At 40.5% G+C, this 24317-nt stretch overlaps 1 protein-coding gene across 7 annotated transcripts in view; it reads right to left on the bottom strand.

The window, feature by feature from the left end:
• The window catches only part of LOC113885454 (GON-4-like protein), an 88630-nt gene extending 65060 nt beyond the window's left edge, over nucleotides 1-23570 (bottom strand). For 2 of the 7 annotated variants that reach the window (XM_027530829.1, XM_027530839.1), the window contains exons 1-3: nucleotides 20584-20677; nucleotides 18202-18729; nucleotides 12242-12433 (exon numbers count right to left, since the gene is read on the bottom strand). In XM_027530829.1, the coding sequence (XP_027386630.1) occupies nucleotides 12242-12433; nucleotides 18202-18703 (694 nt within the window). In that variant the 5' untranslated portion in view covers nucleotides 18704-18729; nucleotides 20584-20677. The other 5 variants (XM_027530788.1, XM_027530822.1, XM_027530816.1 and 2 more) reach the window with 4 other exon arrangements.
• Between the last annotated feature and the right edge of the window lie 747 nt (nucleotides 23571-24317).

Genomic DNA, 24317 nt, shown 5'->3' with positions numbered 1-24317 from the left:
AGGGACGTTCCTGGTGGTCCACTGGCTAAGATTCTGTCCTCCCAATACAGAGGGAATGGGGTCAATCCCTGGTCAGAGAACTAGAATCCACAGTGCAGCAACTGAGAGTTCGCATGCCACAACTAAAGATCCTGCGTGTCGCAACTGAGACTTGGGTGCAGCCAAATAAACGCATACTAAAAAAAAAAAAAAACAATCAATGTATGTTATTAGGCATATGTACATGAAAACAAGAGTTTTAAACTATGAAAGCTATACTGAATAGTGGTGGTGAGAGTGGGCACCCTTGTCTTGTTTCTAATTTTAGAGGAAATGCTTTAATTTTTCTCCATTGAGGATGTTTCTTTTGAGTCTGTCGGATATGGCTTTTATTATGTTGAGGTATGTTCCTTCTATGCCTACTTTCTGGAGAGTTTTTATCATAAATGGGTGTTGAATTTTGCCAAAGGCTTTCTCTGCATCTATTCAGTAATCATATGGTTTTTATCTTTCAATTTGTTAACACAGTATATCACATTGACTGATTTGCAAATACTGAAGAATCCTTGAATCCCTGGAATAAAGCCCACTTGGATATAATGTATGATCTTTTTAATACATTGTTGGATTCTATTTGCCAGAATTTCATTGAGGATTTTTGTATCAACATTCATCAGTGATACTGGCTTGTAGTTTTCTTTATTTTGTGGCATCTTTGTCTGGTTTTGGTATCAGGGTATTGCTGGCCTCACAGAATGAGTTTGGGCATTTTCCTTCTTCTGCAATTTTTTGGAAGACTTTGAGTAGGATAGGTGTTACTCTTCTCTAAATTTTTGGTAGAGTTCACCTGTGAAGCCATCTAGTCCTGGGCTTTTTGTTGGAGGTTTTTTGATTAGCCACAGCAGTCAGAGAAGAAATAAAAAGAACCCAGACTGCAAAAGAAGAAGTAAAACTCTCAGTTTGCAGATGACATAATTCTCTACATAGAAAACCCTAAAGATGCCACCAGAAAATTACTAGAGCTAATCAATGAACACAGTAAAATTGCAGGATATAAAATTAATACACAGAAATCCATTGCATCCCTATACACTAACAATGAAAAATCAGAAAGAGAAATTAAGGAAACAATCCCATTCACCATTGCAACAAAAAGAATAAAATATTTAGGAATAAATTCACCTAAAGAAACAAAAGACTTGTATATAGAAAACTATAAAACACTGGTGAAAGAAATCAAAGATGACACAAATAGATGGAGAAATATACCATGTTCTTGGATTGGAAGAATCAGTATAGTGAAAATGATTATATTACCCAAAGCAATCTATAGATTCAACACAATCCCTATCAAACTACCAACAGTATTTTTCACAGAACTAGAACAAGTAATTTCACAATTGTATGCAAACACAAAAGACTTCAAATAGCCAAAGCAATCTTGAGAAGAAGAATGAACTGGAGGAATCAACCTTCCTGACTTTAGACTATACTACAAAGCTACAGTAATCAAGAAAGTATGGTACTGGCACAAAGACAGAAATCTAGATCAATGGAACAAAAGAGAAACTCCAGAGATAAATCCACACACCTATGGACACCTTATCTTTGACAAAGGAGGCAAAAATATACAATGGAGAAAAGATAGTCTCTTCAACAGGTGGTGCTGGGAAAACTGGTCAACTACCTGTAAAAGAATGAAACTAGAACACTTTCAAACACCTTATACAAAAATAAACTCAAAATGGATTAAAGACCTAAATGTAAGACCAGAAAACTATAAAACTCTTAGGGGAAAACATAGGCAGAACACTCCCTGAAATAAATCACAGCAAGATCCTCTATGACCCACCCTGAAGAGTAATAAAATAAAAACAAAAATAAACAAACAGAACCTAATTAAACTTAAAAGCTTTTGCACAAGGAAGGAAACTCTAAGCCAGGTGAAAAGACAACCTTCAGAATGAGAAAATAACAGCAAACAGAACAACTGACAAAGAAAGTGAAAATGAAAGTGAAGTCACTCAGTCCTGTCTGATTCTTTGGGACCCCATGGACTGTAGCCAACAAGGTTCACCATCCATGGGATTTTCCAGGCAAAAATACTGCAATTGGTTCCCATTTCCTTCTCCAGGAGATCTTCCCAACCCAGGGATTGAACCCAAGTCTCCCACATTGTAAGCAGACACTACCATCTGAGCAACCAGGAGAATTAATAATCCCCCAAATATACAAGCAGCTCATGCAGCTCAGTATCAGAAAAACAAACAACCCAATAAAAAGGTGGGCAAAAGAACTGCACAGACATTTCTCCAAAAGAGATTTTCAGATGGCTAATAAACACATGAAATGATGCTCAACTTTACTCATTATTAGAGAAATGCAAATCAAAACTACAATGAAGTATCATCTCATGCCAGTCAGAATCAGTTCAGTTCAGTCACTCAGTCATGTCCAACTCTTTGCAACCCCATGAACCGTAGCATGACAAGCCTCCCTGTCCATCACCAACTCCCAGAGACTACCCAAACCCATGTTCATTGAGTCGGTGATGCCATCCAACCATCTCATCCTCTGTCGTCCCCTTCTCCTCCTGCCCTCCATCTTTCCCAGCATCAGGGTCTTTTCCAATGAGTTAGCTCTTTACATCAGGTGGCCAAAGTATTGGAGTTTCAGCTTCAGCATCAGCCCTTCCAAAGAATACCCAGGACTGATCTCCTTTAGGATGGACGGGATGGATCTCCTTGCAGTCCAAGGGACTCTCAAGAGTCTTCTCCAACATGACAGTTCAAAACCATCTTCGGTTTTGACAGTTCAAATCTTCGGTGCTCAGCTTTCTTTGGAGTCCAACTCTCACAACCATACATGACTACTGGGAAAACCATAGCCTTGACTACATGGACCTTTGTTGGCAAAGTAATGTCTCTGCTTTTTAATATGCTGTCTAGGTTGGTCATAACTTTCCTTTCAAGGAGTAAGCGTCTTTTAATTTCATGGCTGCAGTCACCATCTGTAGTGATTTTGGAGCCCGAAAAAATAAAGTTTGCCACTATTTCCACTGTTTCCCTACCTATTTGCCGTCAAGTGATGGGACCGGATGCCATGATCTTAGTTTTCTAAATGACGAACTTTAAGCCAACTTTTTCAGTCTCCTCTTTCACTTTCATCAAGAGGCTCTTTAGCTCTTCTTCACTTTCTGCCATAAGGGTGGTGTCATCTACATATCTGAGGTTATTGATATTTCTCTGGGCAATCTTGATTTCAGCTTGTGCTTCTTCCAGCCCAGCATTTCTCATGATGTCCTCTGTATATAAGTTAAATAAGCAGGGTGACAATATACAGCCTTGACGTACTCCTTTCCCTATTTGGAACCATTTTGTTGTTCCATGTCCAGTTCTAACTGTTGCTTCTTGACCTACATACAGGTTTCTCAAGAGGCAGGTCAGGTGGTCTGGTATTCCCATACCAGACCAAACTCTTTCAGAATTTTCCACAGTTTATTGTGATCCACACAGTCAAAGGCTTTGGCATAGTCAATAAAGCAGAAATAGATGTCTTTCTGGAACTTTCTTGCTTTCTCAATAATCCAGCGGATGTTGGCAATTTGACTTCTGGTTCCTCTGCCTTTTCTGAAACTAGCTTGAACATCTGGAAGTTCACGGTTCACGTATTGCTGAAGCCTGGCTTGGAGAATTTTGAGCATTACTTGACTAGTGGTGTGAGATGAGTGCAATTGTGCAGTCATTTGAGCATTTTTTGGCATTGCCTTTCTTTGGGATTGGAATGAAAACTGACCTTTTCCAATCCTGTGGCCACTGCTAAGTTTTCCAAATTTGCTGGCATATTGACTGAAGCACTTTCCCAGCATCATCTTTTAGGATTTGAAATAGCTCAACTGGAATTCCATCACCTCCACTAGCTTTGTTCGTAGTGATGTTTCCTAAGGCCCACTTGACTGCACATTCCAGGATGTCTAGCTCTAGGTCAGTGATCACACCATCGTGATTATCTGGGCCGTAAAGATCTTTTTTGTTCAGTTCTTCTGTGTATTCTTGCCACCTCTTCTTAATATCTTCTGCTTCTGTTAGGTCCATACCATTTCTGTCCTTTATCGAGCCCATCTTTGCATGAAATGTTCCCTTGGTATCTCTAATTTTCTTGAAGAGATCTCTAGTCTTTCCCATTCTGTTGTTTTCCTCTATTTCTTTGCACTGATCGCTGAAGAAGGCTTTCTTATCTCTCCTTGCTATTCTTTGGAACTCTGCATTCAGATGCTTTTAAAACTATTTCTCACTTCCATTGTATAATCATAAGGGCTTTGATTCAGGTCATACCTGAATGGTCTAGTGGTTTTCCCCACTTTTCTTCAATTTAAGTGTGAATTTGGCAAAAAAGAGTTCATGATCTGAGCCACAGTCAGAATGGCCATCTTCAAAAAGTCTAAAAACAATAAATGCTGGAGAGGGTGTGGAGAAAGGGAATCTTACACTGTTGGTGAGAATGCAAACTGGTACAACCACTACATCTCTGTAGTGTGGAAAGTGAAAGTTAAAGTCACTCGGTTATGTCCGACTCTCTGTGACCCCATGAAATTCTCCAGGCCAGAATACTGGAGTGGGTGGCCTTCCCCTTCTCCAGAGGATCTTCCCAACCCAGCGATTGAACCCAGGTCTCCCACATTGCAGGCAGATCCTTTACCAAATGAGCCACAAAGGAAGTTCAAGAAAACTGATGTGGGTATACTATCCCTTCTCCAGTGGATCTTTGCAAACCAGGAATCCAACCAGGGTGCAGTGAAGGCAGGTTCTTTACCAACTGAGCTATCAGGGAAGCCCTACGGGAACACAAGGAGCCAGGCCTGCAGGGCGCGGGGAGTGGAGAAACACACCCCATGTGGTGGCAGCAGAAACCCACAAGGTGAGGAAGGGGTAAGGAAGGTGATCACCAAGGGCCCACGGGACCTGTCCCACCCATGGCAAGGACAGCCGACCACCCACACTCGGCGCATGAGCTTGCAGTGAGCCACAGCGGGGGCATGGAAGAATAAAGGGGCGACCCCCGCCCCTTCCCCACTAGGGTCCCTGGCATGTCCACCCACCCAGGGGCAGATTCCTTAAAAAACTGGAAACAGAACTGCCATAGGACCAGCAATCCCACTGCTGGGCATACACCCAGAGGAAACCAGAACTGAAAAAGACACATGTACCCCAATGTTCACTGTAGTATCATTTACAATAGTTATGGCGTGGAAGCAGCCTAGATGTCCACTGGCAGATGAATGGAGAAGGAAGCTCTTGTACATATACACAGTGGAATATTACTCAGCTATAAAAAGGGATGCATTTGAGTCAGTCCTAATGAGGTGGATGAAACTGGAGCCTATTATATAGAGTGAATGAAGTAAATCAGAAAGAGAAAGACAAATACTGTATATTAAAACATATATGGAATTTAGAAAAACAGTACGATCCTACATGCAGGGCAGCAAAGGAGACACAGATACAAAGAACAGACTTCTGGACTCTGTGGGAGAAGGTAAGGTTGGCATAATTTGAGAGAATAGCATTGAAACATGTATATTACCATATGTAAAACAGATGACCAGTGCAAGTTCAATGCACAAAGCAGGGCACCCAAAGCCAATGCTCTGGAACAACCCAGAGGGATGGGGTGGGGAGGGAGAAGAGGCGGGGTTTCAGAATGGGGGACACATGTAAACTGTGACTGATTCATGTTGGTTGGTGTATGGCAACAACCATCACAATACTGTGAAGTAATTATCCTCCAATTAAAATAAATTAATTAATTAAAAAAAATAAACCATGAGAGCTAGGAACTTCCCTGGTGGTCCAGTGGTTAAGACTGCACTTCCAGAGCAGCGGGTACAGAAACTAAGATCCTAAATGCCATGTGGTGTGGCCAAAACATGTTAAATAAGAAAAAAAAATTAATATAAATAAATAAAACATGTAGAGCTAAAACTGACAAAGCTGAAAGGAAATATAGACAAATATACAATTAAAGTTGGAGACTTCAATATGCCTTTCTCAATAACTGTCAGAAGAGACCAAAAGAAAATCAGTAAAAATAGAGAAGACCTAACAATGCTATCAATCAACTTGACCTAACTGACATTTATAAAACAGTGTTATCTCAAAACAAAAGAAAACATATTCTTCTCAAATACACAGGGAAGAGCTACCAATAAAGATTATATTGGGGCCATAAAATTAACCTCAATAAATATAAAAGTACTGAAATCATACAAAATGTGACATGAACTCAAGGGAATTAAATTAGAAATCAGTAACAAAAAAATAACTGGGAAGTCTTCAAATATTTGGAAATGAAAGAACACATTTCTAAAAAGTTCCAGTGGATTTTTGTTTTACTATTGTAAGCCTTATGGTACTCTATAACTATAAAAACTACATTTAAAAAACCAGGTTCTAATACAACACAGAACAGGACTCTAGTTCAGTTCAGTTCAGTCGCTCAGTCATGTCCAACTCATTGCGAGCTCATGGACTACAGCACGCCAGGCTTCCCTGTCTCTAATCCTGTACAGAACTGCAATCCCGTACAGAAAATTCGAATGTGTGTGTCCCCCCAAAATTCATACTCTGAAAGCCTTACCCCCAGTATGGCTATATTTGGAAATGGGTCTTCTAAGGAAGTAATTAAAGTTAAATGAGTCCAGAAGGTGAATCTCTGGTCCCACAGGATGAGTGTCCTTATAAGAAGTGATATCAGAAAGCTCACTCCCTCTCTCACACACATGCACCAAGGAAAAGGTCGTGTGAAGTTGTAACAAGAAGGCAGCTGTCTATAAGAAGAAAGTTCTGGTGAAAACTGAATTTACCAGCACCTAATACTGGACTTCCCAGGCTCCAGAAGTGTGAGAAAATAAATTTCTGTTGTTTGAAAGGAAAACTGATACATCCTGTAGTAGTATTAGAAAAGTTCCAAATCAGTGACCTAAGCTACCACTTTAAGAAACTAGAAAAAGAACAAATTAAACCCAAAACAAGGAAACAGAATAAAATAGTAGACAACAGCAAAAACCAGTGAAATAGAAAACAGAAAAGTAGAGAAATTAATGAAACCAAAACCTTGTTCTTTGAAGAAGTTCTAGCTAGAGTGATTAAGAGAAAGGTATAAATTAACAGCATCAGGAATAAAAGAACAGATATCACTATAGATCCTAAAGACATTAAAAAGATGACAAAAGTGGTTAAGCATGTGCCTGCCAATGCAGGGGACACAAATTTGATCCCTGGTCCAGGAAGATCCCACAAGCCTCGGCAACAAGCCCGCGAGCCATGACGACTGAGCCTTGCTCTGGAGTCTGTGAGCCGCAACAACTGAGCCCACGTGCGGCAACGACTGAAGTCCATGCGCCTGCCCAGAGCCCAGGGTCTGCAACAAGAGAAGCCACTGCAAGGAGAAGCCCAAGCACCACAAGTAGAGTGGCCCCTGCTCACTGCAACTACAGAAAACTCGAAAGCAGCAACGAAGACCCAGCACTGCCAGAAAGGAAAGAAAGAAATCTGAAACGAAATAAAGATGACCAAGAAATATTATGAAAAACTTTATACCAATAAATTCAACAACTTAGATGGAACAAATACCTTGAAAGACATCAATTGTCAAAGCTCATTCAGAACAAAGGGCTATAATTAAATAGCCCTTTATCTGTTAAAGAAATTGAATTCATAGTTAAAAACATCCTACAAAGAAAACTCCTGGCCCAGACGGCTTCATTGGTGCATTCAATAAAACATTTAAAGAAGAAATAAAACCAATTCACAAAGTCTTCAAAAAACAAACAAACAAAAAACAAAAAAAACACACAAGAGGAAAGAACACTTTCCAATTCATTGTATGAGGTCAGCATTACCCGAATCCCCAAACCAAAGACATTACAAGAAAACTACAGACCAGACCCATAAATCCTTAACAAAGTACTAGCAAATCAAATCCTGCAATTAAAAAAAAAAAAAACATAAAACACCTATATCATGATCAAGAGTTGATTTCTCCCTGCCATGTAAAAATGCTTTGAAATTTGAAAATCAATCAAGATAATTCATATCAACAGACTAAAACAAAAGATAATCTCAAGAGATGTAGAAAAAACTTTTCACAAAATCCAACATCGAGTCATGATAAAAACTCTCCACAACCAGGAATAGCAGAGAACTTCCTCAGTCTGATAAACAATAGCTATAGATCAATGTCCTCCAGCTTAGTGGTGAAAATGGAGTGCATTTCCTGTAAGAGGTCAGGAACAAAAGAAAAGGTGCCCATTCTCACCACAGCGATATCTTACTCACGGATTAGTCCACTCAGTATTGTTAGGATGGCAACTTTCCTAGCACTTCCTGGCGGTCCAGTGATTAAGACTCTGTGCTCCCAATGCAGAGGGCACAGGTTCAATCCCTGGTCGGGGAACTAAGATCCTGCATGACCCACAGTATGGCCCAAAAAATGGCAATTTTCCCAAATGGATTCATAGATTCATTATCAATCAATAGCCTAGAAAATATTTTTGAAGAAAATGATAAGTCAATTCTAAAATTTATATGGAAATGCAAAGTACCTAGCATAGCTTAAAGTATTAAAAAAAAAAAAGTTGGAAGACTCATGACTACCTGATTTCAAGACTGTGTGATACTGGTGAAAGCTTAAATATTAATATATAGATTAACAGAATAGAACAGAGAGTCCAGGAAAGACCCACACAAAATTGCCAAATGACTTTTTCACATAGATGCAGAAGTAATTTAATGGGGAAAGAAATCTTTTCAACAAATAGGGCTGAAACAACTGTACATCCATAAGCAAAGAAAGAATCTCAAATATACCTCACACATTATATAAAAATTAACTCAAAATGGAGCATATACACCTAAGTGTAATGTGTAAAACTGAAACTTGTAGAAGAAAACAGGAAAGAAGCCTTTGTAGCCTTGGATTAGGCAAATGTTCCTTGACATGATATGAAAGCATAAGCCATAAGAATAAAACCCGAAGTAGCTCCCCATGGCTAACACTCTTAACAATTCAGGCAAAATAAATAATGATAAATGGCACTGTAATTCAAACAATGAAACAAATATCCATGAGTCCCCACTCATATAAAAACTGAATAAATAAATGAGGGAGAAGAGACTGTTCTTCTTTACAGAAAAATTCCAATTATTAAATGTAAAAGAAATAAAAAGCACCTTTAGAACAACACAGTAACTGCTGCAGGTGATCAAGCAATAGAGGCTAAAACTAGAGGGGGTTAAATTTGAGGAGAAATAAGAATATATACATAGTTTCAAAGTATCTTGTGCAAAATATGTAGTAATTACAAATGGAATATTGGCAAAACAGAATAATGAACAAACATTTCACCAAAAAATATCTACAAATGGCCAATAAATACATGAAAATATACTTTATATCATTATTCATTGGGAAAATGCAAGTTAAACCATAAGGAAACACACCCAGTAGAACAGAGAGAATTACAAAGTCTGTTAACTGCTCACAAGGATGTGGAACAACTGTAAATCTCATATATTCCTGTTGGGAATGTAAAATGGTACAGCTACTCTGGAAAACAATTTATCATGTTCATATAAAATTTAACATACACTTACTATAGGACCCAGCAAAGCCACTCACAGTCATTTCCCCAAGAAAAACAAAAACTTATTTCTATCAAAGAACTGTATGTGAAGGTTTATAGTAGCTTTAACGTAACAGGTAAAAATGAGAAAGAACTGAAATATCCATCAACTGGTGAACAGATAAACTGTGGTACATCTATGCAACAGAATACTACTCAGCGATGAAGAACATGAATTAATCTCAAAAGCATTACAAGAAGTGAAAGGTATCAGATGCACACAATACTATAAATCAACTATACTTCAATAAAAATTCAAAAAGATAACAGATGCAAAAGGTTCCATACACACTTCAGTCATGTCAACTCTTTGTGACCCCACAGACTGTAGCCCACCAGGCTCATCTCTCTACAGGATTTTCCAGGTAAGAATACTGGAGTGGATTGCCATTTCCTTCTCCAATGTATAATATTGTAGAAAACACAAGATTATACGAAAAAAATTGGGATCAGTGGTTCCCAAAGGACTGCAAAGGGGAATGAAGGAACTTTTGGAATGAGAGAAATGTTCCATATATTGACTGTAGTGGTGAAAGTGAAAGTGTAGTCGGTCAGTCGTGTCCAACTCTTTGCGACCCCGTGGACTGTAGCCTACTAGGCTTCTCTCTCCACGGGGTTCTCCAGGCAAGAATACTGGAGTGGGTTGCCATGTTCTTCTCCAGGGGAGCTTCCCAACCCAGGGATGGAACCCAGGTCTCCTGCACTGCAGGCAGATGCTTTAACCTCTGAGCCACCAGGGAAGCCCCGACTGTAGTGGTAGTTACACAAATATATACGTTTCTCAAAACTCACTTAAAAAATGTTATTGTATTAAAAATCCTATTTCAGACTTCCCTAGCGGTCCAGTGGTTAAGAATCCACCTGTCAGTGCGGGGGACCTGGGTTCAATCCCTAGTCTGGGAAGATTCCACATACCATGAAGCAACTAAGCCTTTGTACCACAACTACTGAGCCCGTGCTCTAGAGCCTGCCGCCCACAACTACAGAAGCTCAAGTGCCTAGAGTCTGTGCTCCACAACAAAAGAGAAGCCACCACGATAAGAAGCCCTCATGCCTCAACAAAAAGAAAGCCCGAGAGCAGCAAAGAAGACCCAGCACAGCCAAAAATTTAAAAAATTAAAAATAAATTTTTAGTTAAAAAAAGAAAATTACATCTCAATAAACCTCAATAAACATTTAAAAAGAATCTATGTAACTCTCCACATTAACAGAATAAGGGAGGGAATTCCCTGCAGTCCAGTGGTTAAGACTCTGCACTTCCACTGCAGGGAGAACAAGTCTGATCCCTGGTCAGGGAAATAAGATTCTGCATGCTGCACAGACCAGCTACAAAAACAACAACAAAAATAAAAAACAGAATAAAGGAGAAAAACCATATGATCATCTTAATAGAGATTTTTAAGGAGCATTTAACACAATTCAATATGGGATAAAATGCTCAGAAAACCAGGAAAATTTTACTATAACTGATACAATAATATATCCATAAAAAGCTTATCACTATCATCACACATAAACAGGAATACTGAACACCTTTGCCCAAGTTCAGAAACAAGACATGGATATCCACTATTACAACTTCTAACTTACACAGCAATGGAGGTCTATTATTTTTAACAAGAAAAAGAAATGAGAAGTGTTCAGTTTAAAACTGTTAAGCTAAATAAAGAAGTCTTTACTCATTTGTCTGTATATGTTATATTTCACAATAAAAATATATTTCAAAAAAACTTGAAGGAGGTCTAATCCTATGACCTAGCAGTTCCACCCAACAAATATTAGGCACCAATGTTCACCAAAAGATTTCTAATACAATGTTCACAGCAGCACCAATCAGAGTAGCCTACAACTTGAAACTATTCAAATGCTCATTAAGAGCTGAATGAATAGGGGGCTTCCCTGGTGGTACAGTGGATAGGAATCCACTTGCCAATGCTGGGGACACAGGTTGGATCCCGGGTCTGGGAAGATTCCACGTGCGGTGGAGCAACTAAGCCCACACACCTAGAGCCTGTGCTCCGCCACAAGAGAAGCCACCACAGTGAGAAGCCCACAACAAAGAGCAGCCCCTTCTGACCAAAACCAGAGAAAGCCTGATCACCAGCGAAGACCTAGTGCAACCATACAGAGAGAAAGAAAGAAAACTGCAAAGAGTTGAATGAATAAAGAAAATGCAGAATATTCTAACAATGGAATACTATACAGCAATGAAAATGCAAGCACATGCAACAATGTGGACCAATCTCATTTACACATAATGCTGAGGGAAAAGGCAGTCAAAAAACATACATTCATGATTCCATTCATATACTGTACAAAACAGGGAACTAATCTATGCTGCTTGAAGTCAAGATAAGGTTACCCATCCTTATCTGGATGGGTAAGGTGTCAGTGGTAACTGAAAGGAAGAACTTCTGGGTACTGGTAATACTCTATTTCTTGATCTGGTTGCTGGTTACATGGGTGTATTCAACCTTTGAAAATTCAGTGAACTTGGATATCATGGAATATTTGCAGTTTTCTGCCTATTATAGTTCAATAAAGAGAGGGGCTTTTTAACGAGAAGAAAAGAAAGCCTACCCATTGGAATAAAGAGTCCACCATCCTCTGTCTCTTCCTCAGCTTGGTGAGCTAGAGTCCTGAGTGGCTTTTCTTGAGGAGAGGCACAGACATCTGGCTGAGATGATTTCCTAGGTGGGGCGGCAGGTTTTGCAGAGTGGCTGTCTGATGGCAAAGAAGGCATCTCCCCTCCAGAATGCATTTGAGATTTTCCTGAAAGAATCACAAATACTGCTCAACACTTTGACCATTCTCAATTATACTCTGTCGTAGAAATCAGCATCTTGTTACAAAGTCCTTTTTAGTTAGATTACTTCAATAATGATGCATTCACTATATAGGCATTCCTCTCTCTTAAAGACAGTGTCCTAAGAAAAATACTGAAATCAAAGCTCAGATGCTATTTACTCATCCTTAATGTCAGGGAACTGAACTAAGTAATTGCTAAGATCTTTCTAGTTCTAATATATTTTTTGAGCTATGCATTTTTTCCCCATGAAAAAATCATATGCATAATTGTAGGACAGGGAGCTGTGCTCCTGATGACAAAGGGACATTTTATATAGATGATCATTAATACCACATTTAATCAACTATAAACGATACATGTATCAACTATACATATCTAATATATATCAGTGATTATATATCAACTATAAATGACATGCTGCTACTTCTGCTGCTGATGCTGCTAAGTCGCTTCAGCCCACCAGGCTTCCCCGTCCCTGGGATTCTCCAGGCAAGAACACTGGAGTGGGTTGCCATTTCCTTCTCCAATGCATGAAAGTGAAAAGTGAAAGTGAAGTCGCTCAGTCGTGTCCGACTCTTATCGACCCCATGGACTGCAGCCTACCAGGCTCCTCCGTCCATGGGATTTGCCAGGCAAGAGTACTGGAGTGGGTGCCATCGCCTTCTCCATAAATGATATATATATATATATATATATAAAATGTCCTAAACTTTATGACTCTGTAAATCAATCTTACAGAGCATTAGAGTAAAAATCACCATAACACTGTAAACACATGGCCACACAGTTCATTACACAACTTTTTCCTTCCCTCACCTCAGCTCTTTTTGGTCAAGCCTCACAGCTTGTGGGATCTTTGTTCCCCAATGAGCAATGGAACTCAGGTGCCTGGCAGCAAGAGCACGGAGTTCTAACTGAACAGTCAGAATTCCCTCCTCAAATCAACTCTTAGTAAGTGCTACCTTTCTTCCCCTTTTTCATGAGGGACATTAAAAAGACAAAGAAACACGCATGCAATATCAAAAGCAAACATTAAAATCTGGATTCATGGGGAAAAGAATATATACAGGACTGTGTGTGCACAGACCTGTAGAATATACACAAGGCACTGCTGAACAGTGATCGCTTCTGAGAAGGTAACTTGGAAAATAAGAGGACAAAGTGAAAGGGTGCCTAACTTTTCCCTGCGTACTTTCTGCATTTAGGAACTTTTTGCCATGTTTGTGTATTACACACTCAAAAAAATATTTTTTGTCAAATAAAGATCAAGTTATTTGTTATTAATACTGAACTCCATTCAAAATAGATAGTACTTGTTTCGACTGCTATCCCATCAACATTGGCAGCTTCAACTGACATAAACAAGATTTTAAATGGGAGGACACTTCCCTCCAACAAAGAAAAAAAAAAAGCCTTTACCTTCAACTAAAGCATGACTCAATCCATAAATCTTTTTACTGTTAATCTTATTTCCTTTACTTCTGGAGTCTGTGATTACTTCACAGTGTCAAAAAGGTTAAAAACTGTGGCTTTAACAGGGACTGTACCACAAGGAGTTGAATCCTAAATCCAACAAATCAAAAGTTCCTCTCAGGCAAATGTCTTATAAGAGGGAGGAACTTCAATCACACAGCAGAGCTTTCTCATTAATCAACAATCTTTAAGAATTTTTAGAATCAATGTCTAACATTTAAAAATTGAACTGACACAAATGATTTTTTAAAACAAACATACCAGAACCTTTACATCTAACCAAAATACAAAAGTTCAGTTTGGTAGATAGAGCTTCCAATAATACTTTTTCCACCTCAAACATGTGGAACGATTCCAATCAGCTACACCATACTCTACATAGAGAAAAAGTTCCTTTTCTCTGCAATACTTTTCTCCCTGATCCCATCACAGTGCTTCTCAATTTAACTCCCTTCTCACAGAACTCCTCAGGATCCCACTCTTCCTTTCCTCTCTCAATGTGCTAGATACCAAAGACCTTAGAAAGAGAAGTCAAGAAGGGTAAGAGACAGAGAAGGAAAAGCCTTATTAGAGAGCATGGCTGTAGCTCATTTACTGCCAGCCTAACAACTTCAAATTAATATGAAAATAATTAGCTGAAAACTGTAAAAACCAACCAATTATAAGTTGAAATCTGCCTAAGTTAATCATTTTTAGAAGGCAAAGAAAGGGGGAAAAAGACTTAAAGGAAAAATTAAATCAATTTTAAAAGAACAATTAAAATTCTATGAGAATTAATGGTAAAAACCATTACTGAGAAAGGTTTAATCACTAGCACTTGCAGTCTAGAAACAATTTTACAGTATATATCAATTGTAACACAGTGCTGATACTTCCAAATAACCTAGATGTTTTTCTGCTTTTTTCCCCCGCATTTTGATAATTAAAAAACCAAAATGTTAAATTAAGCAAAACAACAAAAAGAATATGCACTAAATTATAACAGTAATTACTTTGAGTAGTAAAATTATGGGTGATTATTTTCTTTCAATTTTCCAATATTTTCCAAAATGCACATACATATACAAATTTACAATATTCCTTTTTCCTTCCTGCTTTTCATGTGACATGTCTATTTGGCAAAAAAAAAAGTTACTTGGGGGGAGAAAGGAGTCATAACGTACTTCTTTTATTGGTATTACTTGTATATACGGCTAATTGATATATTATAAGGTGGGAGAATCAACTTTCATTTACCCAGCTTAATGTAGTAGTAGTGGTAGTAAAAGTCACTCAGTCGTATCTAACTCTTTGCGACCCCATGGACTGAGCCCTCCAAGCTCCTCTGTCCATGGAATTCTCCAGGCAAGAATACTGGAGTGGGTAGACACGCCCTTCTCCAAGGATGTTCCCAATCCAGGGATTGAACCCAGGTCTCCCGCACTGCAGGCAGATTCTTTACCATTTGAGCTACTAGGGAATTCCGACCCAGCTTAATAAGGAGTATTATTAACAGTATTACAGATAAACTCTAAAAAATGTTTACTTTACCTACACTTGAACATTTATAAACTTACCATTAAAGACAACTCTAGAGATTTCCCTAGTGGGTCCAGTGGTTAAGAATCTGCCTTGCAATGCAGGAGATGCAGGCTTGATCCCTCGTAGGGGAACTAAGATTCCCACCGGCCACAGAGCAACTGAGCCTGCATGCCACAACTACTGAGACCTCACGACAAAGTTGCAGAGTCCATGCACCGAAATGAAATATCCTGCATAATGTAAAAAATATCCCACATGCCACAACCAAGACCCAACACAGCCAAATAAATAAATAAATATTAAAAGAAAATGCAACAAAATCTTAACAACTGTCAATTCTGGGTCGGGAGTACTCAGCGGTTGGCCATGTTATACTAAAAAATAAAAACTCCACTCTTCAACAGGTCAGAGACTTTAAACTCCTGCTTAATTTTACATTCCTTCTCTAGCACTTTAATCTCGCATCTTCCTCCATTTCTTCCTGTCTTCAGGTCACAAATACAACCAAGCCAAGGAAAAAGTTCAATAGTTTTGCTGCCCTCTAGCTATTTCCATGGAGAAGGAAATGGCAACCCACTCCAGTGTTCTTGCCTGGAGAATCCCAGGGACGGGGAAGCCTGGTGGGCTGCCGTCTATGGGGTCGCACAGAGTCGGACACAACTGAAGCGACTGAGCAGCAGAAGCTATTTCCAATTCCACTCCACTGCACAAATTATCACCTGGGCTTTCATCCTTCCCTCATTAATGTCATCATTCAATTTCCTTTTCCCAAAACTCCTAAATCTACTCTTAAAAATCATCAACCCTCATATAAGGTATTTTTTTAGACTTCCCTGGTGGCTGCACGGTAAAGAATTGGCCTGCCAATGCAGCAGACTCGGGTTTATAAAATTTTTTTTTAATGTAGTATTTTCTCATGCATCATTATATCTCTTTTGTCACTAAATTTTAAATGAAGTATCTGTTTTTAAAACTCTCTACCCTCCTTGACTTTCACTACTGATACTTCTCCAGATTTCCCTTCTCTGTCATCTTCTTCCATGTTCCTTTCTATGAAGAAGAACAATTAAAACTTTTCTAATCATACCTCTTACCAAACTTTAATCTCAGTTTTCCATTTTTCCATGATGGCCCCAAAGTCACCTCACACTTCACATATTTAAAGCTAAACTCATTAAAACTTTCAAATACCTTTCCCAGGAAAGCATGCTTCACCATGCCCCAACCCAGATATCTTAAATGGTACCAGTCTCTGAGAAATATTAATTCCTCCTCTGTAATGTCTCTGTGTTTCCCTGGTAAAGAAATCCCCTGCCAATGCAAAAGATGCAGATTTGCTCCCTAGGCCAGGAAGATCCCCTGGAGAAGAAAATGGCAACCCACTCTAGTATTCCTGCCTGGGAAATCCCATGGACAAAGCAACCTGACAGGCTATAGTCCATAGGGTCGCTAAGAGCTGAACACAACTTAGCTACTAAATAACAACATCTCTAAGATATACCTTTCTTCTCTATCCTTACTGCCAACATCCTACAGCAATGCTTTATAAGGTCTCAATGGCATAACAGCATGGCTGTGTGTCGTAATCTGGATCTATCATTTCCACCTGAAACCCTGCTTTCCTTCCTCACAAACACAGCACTTTCATGTATTCATAGAAAATGCTATTCTACTTCCACTCCTTCACCCCAACCTATCAAATCTTATCAATCCACTAAGTTCCAATTTTAAAAATCCTAATTACTTGTACCACACTAGCACTTAATCACATACTGTCTTAAACTGTTCCAAACAAAGTATGCGCTCGTGTCTTGTCTTCCCAACTAGACTAAAAGAGCTTTCTGAGATCAGAACTATGCCTTCTGCTTCTTTTATTTACTAACTGGCTATAACCTTCAGGAAAAGTTCAAAGCATGAAAAGCAAAGCCTTCTGGGACTTCCCTGGTGGTCGTTTGGTTAAGAATCCACCTGCCAATGCAGGGTACACGGGTTTGATCCTTGGTCCAGGAAAATTCCACATGCCACAGAGTAACTAAGCCCACGTGGCACAACTACTAAAGTCTGTTCACCTGGAGCCCATGTTCCGCAACAAGAGAAGCCACAGCAATGAGAAGTTCTTGCGCTACAACGAAGAGTAGCCCCTCTCACTGCAAGAAGAGAAAGCCTGCTCGCAGAAACAAAGACCCAGTGCAGCCAAAAATTAAAATTAAAAAAAAAAGCCCTTCACAATCCAATCTACCACTCAAGTGATCACTCATACCTCTTCTGCTTCTGCCTCTGCCAGGCTCTTCATGGCCTAAGATACTCCATGCCATCACTCTATCAAACCACACGCATCCTTCAAGTCCTAAGGACTACGACATCTCTGGAGAGCCTAACCAAATGACAGAGGTATTAGTCTCTCAAGGTCCACTCCATAAATAGCCACCAAATCACAAAAGGACATACACAGCTCATCCCTCCAGAAATAATGAAAAGGTAAGAGAATGGGAAGAAAAGAATATGAAAGATGATCAAGGAAATGGGAGAGGAGAAGAAAGTTTCTACCCATTCATAATCATACCGTTCAGTGCTGACATTTAGAAGCACCACAGCTCCAATTCCAAACCCAACCAGCATCCCCTTTCAGAAATGCTGTTTTGTAAAGGCACTGCAGAGAGTGCAATGACAAGTGCAAAGGCAATGGCAAGCTGGTACTAACAAGGTAAATGTAAGCCAAAGATCTTCCATGTCTTACCTCCTTCTGCCTTGACTTCTTCACTAGGCTCTTCTGAAAAAGGCTCCTTAGCGATAGGATGATCGCCTCTGTCTTCTTGAGTAACTGACCCAGGTCTGAGTGTAATTTTCTTCCCTCTCCTTGAGCTAGTGGCCTGGAGTTTTCCTTTACCAATGTGTGTATTTACAGGCTGGGAAGACTCCAAGGAAGCTAGGGTGATTTCCTGAGAGATGGCCACATCCACAGCTTCCAGAACTGCTACATTTGTGTCCTCAGTGAGCATCCTAGAGCTCAAAGATGGGTCCTCCATACCAAGCTGAATTCCTGCAGCCTGCACTTCAAGGTCAGCTGCTCTGCCATGACTTGGACTCCAGGACAGGGACACTGACCCCAGGTCTTTAACTGACCCCAGGTCAGATTCTGGTTTCCCAGCTGCCTGCAGGTCTAAGTCATCTTCCTCCTGGTTGCCCTGGTGCTGTGGGGACTCTGTCAGTGTAGTTCTTCTCTTCTTACAGGGCAACATTTTCCAAGTCCCACTTTTGTTCCATCCTGAAAGGATAAAGGCAAGTTCTTATCACCTTCTTATTAAAGGTAATAACATTTCCTCAAACATATTTTCACTTGTTCATGTTCAATCATGAACACTGTATATTACACCAAATGCACAATCTCCCAGTAGGTGGAAAGGGAGGGACAGGTTAGAAAGGCAGAATTCAAATCCTAACTCTATTACTGATCAGTGTGTTATCTTGCCTGAGTGACCTCTCCAAACTTAGGTTTCCTCAACTGTAAAAAATAATAACCTTTCTAAACTTATGGAGTTGTTATAAGAATTATATAGTAAGCAATTAATCAGTGTCAGTTATTACTATTACCATCAGGGAGGGAGAACACCATGATGCTGAGAGTAAACTGTGGAATCAAACTACCAGTATTTGCTTCCCAAGTGGGTGTCTCTCTAGTCTTGTGACCTTGCATGAATTAACCTGAATCTCTTTATTTGCTATACAATGAAATAAAAGTTTCATCTATGAAATTAGATAGTAATTTATTAGATCAGTAAATGTTTGCAATTGTTGCTTACAAACACAGGTATTTCCATTAACAGAAACAATCCACAAACAAAGTATGGATATGTAAAATGGTGAAACTATACTAACAAATTCTGTACTGAAAACAAAAGTTGCATCTACAAAATTAGACCGTAATATACTTTTTTTAATCAAAAACTAACTGTTCTCTATGAAAATCCTGGACTCTTGGCTTCACTTCAAATTATCACATTTTAATAGCAAGACTGTCCTAAAGTGGACGTATCTTCTTTGTTCTTATAGAAACTATTTGCAAACCTCTTTTTTTGTACTTACCACTTCGATGATTACTTCTTGTCACTCTCCCATCACCCTCCCCACAATGTGCTTTCTGAGGGAAAATATTCTTTCAAGAAGTTCTACTAGTACTCGGCAATATCTGCCCTACTGCAGACACTCAGTAACTGTTCCCCGAATGAATGAGTGTGTGAACTTCCTATTCTGTGCATATTCTATGCAGGCTGGACCAAGAGCATTATATGGAAACTAACTGCACCTTTCTACCCAAAAAAACTTTATTCTCAGGTTTTCAAGCTAGGTCCAAGAATAGAATACACTGCCTTGTGATTGATACAGTGAGTTCTTCATCACTAATAATGTTCAAGTAAGGCCTGAACGCCCATCTATCAGACACCAGGTGAAAACCTGGACTAGAGGACAGCAACATAAAGTACTTTCTAAGAGTTTGAACTATAAGGTTAGTTTTAAACCACTTTCATTCAGATTTTCCAGGACACTAGGAGATTCCCCAGCACAGGCCAAACCAACTTTTGTCCATAACTTGATAAGTAAACTTCAATAAACAAGTAAAGATTCCTCTGATAAGGGGATGCTGAGGGAAAATTAGGGTAGTGGCATTAGTTCAGACAAGTCTTATATTTCAGATAAATTACTGAGGTCCAAAAAAAGGGGAGTGGGGAGGGGGAATGAAAAAAAAAAAAAAATACAGCTACTATTCAGTCAGGAGCGTGCAGGGATCAGCTCAGGAACATCAATTACAACAGAGGCTCTGCCCAATCTCTGGAACTGCAATCAAACCAACAGTATGAATGAAGGCAAATCCGGAGGCAACCGTGGGGCGGACCCCTTCTGGAAAAAGATTTCACAAAGGGGTCCTAACTGCGCTTTTCACCTCAACGCGGAACGCTGGCCCTAGTCTCCACTCCCAGAAAGACACCTTCACTTCCCTACCTCTGTCAAGCAAACCGCACCAGGCCTAGACCAAACCGCCTCAGCCTGGACATCCTTCGTCCGAAGGTACAGCTCCAGGCTGCCTGTTCCCGCCCCACCGCACTCGACCCAGTACCCTCACCAGCCAGCCGGATCCCGCGGAAACTCAGCTTCGGTATCACCGGAAGTCAACCAACGGCGGCGACTGACGTGCTCGCCCCCAGGTCGCTGTACGCCGCGTCAGGGTGTCAAAGAGCATGCGCCAATCTCAGACGCCATTCTATTTTAGGGCACAATGAAGCCAAAAGGCTAGTACTTCCGTTGTGGGCAAAAAAGTTTAAAGGCAGTACCTGTCTCTCTCCACGGAGCAATCCTACTCAAAACAAAACTGGGTATTAAGGGTCAGTGGTTTAAGTTAACAGTCCTTCTCGCCGCAATACACCTGGAATAGGGGACCCAAGAAAATGGAGAATTCATGAAATTTCAGAAAGAAATCTTGGGATACAAATAGTATAGTTTCCTGAATAAAGCAAAAAGGGAATTTCAGAAAAACATCTACTTCTGCTTCATTGATTACACCAAAGCCTTTGACCGTCTGGATCACAACAAACTGGAAAATTGTTAAAGAGATGGGGAATACCAGACCACCTTACCTGTCTCCTGAGAAACCTGTATTCAGATCAAGAAGCAACAGAACCAAACAAGGAACAACAGACTGGTTCACAATCGGGAAAGCAGTACATCAAGGCTGTGTATTGTTACCCTGCTTATTTAACTTATATGCTGAGTACGTCATGCTAAATGCCAGGCTGAATGAAGCACAAGCTACAGTCAAGATTGCCAGGTGAAATATCAATAACCTCAGATATGCAGATGACACTGTCCTACCGGCAGAAAGGGAAGAGGAACTAAAGAGCCAAAAAGCTTTTTTTTTTTTTTGGAGGTTGGAATTGCCTTTATTGGGGCAAGCCTGGAAGGCCTGCTGTAGATAAGGAGCCTCTTGATAAAGGTGGAATAGGAGAGTGAAAAAACTGACTCAAAACTCAACATTCAAGAAACTAAAATCAAGGCATCCAGTCCCATCACTTCATGGAAAATAGATGGAAAAAATGGAAACAGTGACAGAATTTACTTTCTTGGGCTCCAAAATTACTGTGGGCGGGTACTGCAGTCATGAAATTAAAAGACTCTTGCTCCTTGGAAGAAAAGACATGACAAAACCTAGACAGCTTATTAAAAAGCAGAGACATTACTTTGCTGACAGATCCATATAGTCAAAGCTATAGTTTTTCCAGGAGCCATGTATGGATGTGAGAGTTGGACCTAAAGAAAGATAAGCACTGAAGTATTGATGCTTTCGAATGGTGGCGTTGGAGAAGACTCTTGAGAGTCCCTTGGACTACAAGGAGATCAAACCGGTCAACCCTAAAGGAAATCAATCCTGAATATTCATTCAAAGACCTGATTATGAACCTGAAGCTCCAATACTTTGGCCACCTGATGGGAAGAGCCAACTCACTGGAAAAGACCCTGATGCTAGGAAAGATTTGAGAGCATGAGGAGAAGGGGGCAACAGAGGATAAGATGGTTGGATGGCATCATTGACTCAATGGATATGAGTTTGAGCAAACTCTGGGAGATAATGAAGGACAGGGAAGCCAGAATGCTGCAGTCCATCGGGTCGCAAAGAATCAGATCCAAATGATTGACCGAACAACCATAAGTCTTTATTTCAATCCACAGCAATTATTGATATCTGTATAACACTCTGCTTGTAAAATGCTTTCACTTATCACAGGTGATTTTTTTCAATTTTTTCCAATCATCACAATAAATTCTATGACAATGGCTATTATTACACCTCCCGGTTTAAACAAGACAAAATTTAGGCTCAGCTGTGTAGGTGATTTCACAAAGATGCACAACTATCAGATGGAATCAGGTATCCTGACTCTAGGTTCTAATGCATTCATCTGGTTTCCAGGAAGGTGCCTGGAATATAGTTGAAGGCCAATAAATTCAATACATGTGTTTTGAATAAATAACTCCTAAAACCATGTTCTTTTCTCTTTTCTAGAAGTACAGAATGTCAAAGCTGGAAAAATACATTCATCCCGCTCTTGGTACAGGAGCTGCTGCTGCTAAGTCGCTTCAGTCATGTCCGACTCTGTGCGACCCCGTAGATGGCAGCCCACGAGGCTCCCCCCTCCCCGGGATTCTCCAGGCAAGAACACTGGAGTGGGTTGCCATTTCCTTCTCCGATGCAGGAAAGTGAAAGTGAAGTCGCTCAGTCGTGTCCGACTCTTAGCGACCCCATGGACTGCAGCTCACCAGGCTATTCGGTCCATGGGATTTTCCAGGCAAGAGTACTGGAGTGGGTTGCCATGAACCACCAACAAATACTTACACATTTGAATAATTTACTTGACCTGATCCTGTCTGCAGACAGAATTGAAGCGGGATGAAAGTATCCACAGCCTAAAATGGCGAACTTGATGTAATCATGGAAATAACCACCAACAGTGACTCTAACCGAGAGTCACCCTAAACTCTTCAAATTCCAAGGAAGTCTCTAAAAGCTTCCAGTTTAGTTTCTGTCCTGTAGATCCGTTGGTTTGCTCTCTCTCCCATGCACTTTCTAAGCAGTTTTCAGCACCTGAACCGTCCAACAATGATTAACTTTGGTACTCTTCATTAGTCTTTTTTTTAAAGCAGCTTCCGTTTACACGTCAGAGAATCCATCCATTTTACTTATACAATTCAATTATTTTCAGTAAATTTTCAGCGTTGTGCAACCATCACCAGGTTTGGTCTTTAACCACAGCTTTTAAAGTTTAAAAACATTTCAATAATAACATTTAGTGGTCTCAGAAATGCATAACAATGATGCAATTGATATTCAAATGCAGGAAATACAGAATTTTACTTTTCCAAACTCCTGCTTCCCCCTCCCCCAGAACATTCTGCTGCTATATTAAGCCTGGGGAATCCGAATTACAAGATCTAGAGGATTTCACATGATAAAGTACATACACTTCTTCATTAGGCCTTGAGGAATTCATCTTATAGACCCACAAGCCCTAAATAGGTGGGGTCTCATTCGCTTGAAATCTTGGCGTTGGAAGGGGTCCCCCTTCCAAGCATCTTCCGGAAAAGGGCGGAGCTTGCCTTCCGGAACTTTTCGGACAGAGGCGGAGTCTTTAGCCAAAGGCCGTTGGGAGGAAGGAGGGGCCTCCTGGTCCGGCATCAGGACCAGTCTGGCTGCATCCTTTGCTCAGCGCAACTCTGGAACATCTTAAGAGGCGACCGCAGCTGTCAACCAGGGACCAGACCGTGGCAGGAGGCATCCGCCAGATACCTTCCCCCTCCCTAACCTAATGCTCTGCAGCGGCGGCCTCGGTACCCACTGGAGGCCCCAGACTTGTCTGACCATTGCAAAAGCATTTATAGCAATAGCCTCTGATTACATTGCTGAGATCACCAACATCCGACCTAGCTTTGGTAAGTAAAAATCTGGCAAACTAAGCCTGGGGTAGGTTAAACCGTTGCCAAGCCAAGGGAGCTCAGCGGCTGGGCAGAACGTGAGGCCCAGATCAAGGCCTTCAAGTGCCAGCCCCTCTAGAATCGGGCCTGTGGTGGTGGGTAGAATCGGGCCTACGGTGGTGGTATCGCCGGCAGTGGACAGCGTCCGAACCTGAGCTCTGGGCTGCAGGGGCCGAGAAGGCCAGAGTCACAGCAAGGGTGGGGTCGTCCAGGATGCGAAAACCTTGTATGGTGCACTGTGAGTACCGCTGGAGGTGAGAAACCGAGAGCCTGCCAAGGACGTGAACCCCTCCTTCGAGGGGTGGAGAGGCGAGGTAGGCCGAGCCCTCCCCC

The sequence above is a fragment of the Bos indicus x Bos taurus genome, chromosome 3 (genome assembly GCF_003369695.1).
Source record: "Bos indicus x Bos taurus breed Angus x Brahman F1 hybrid chromosome 3, Bos_hybrid_MaternalHap_v2.0, whole genome shotgun sequence".
NCBI lineage: Eukaryota > Metazoa > Chordata > Mammalia > Artiodactyla > Bovidae > Bos > Bos indicus x Bos taurus.
Note: the sequence above shows the minus strand (reverse complement) of the source record. Positions and strands in the feature narration are given on the sequence as shown.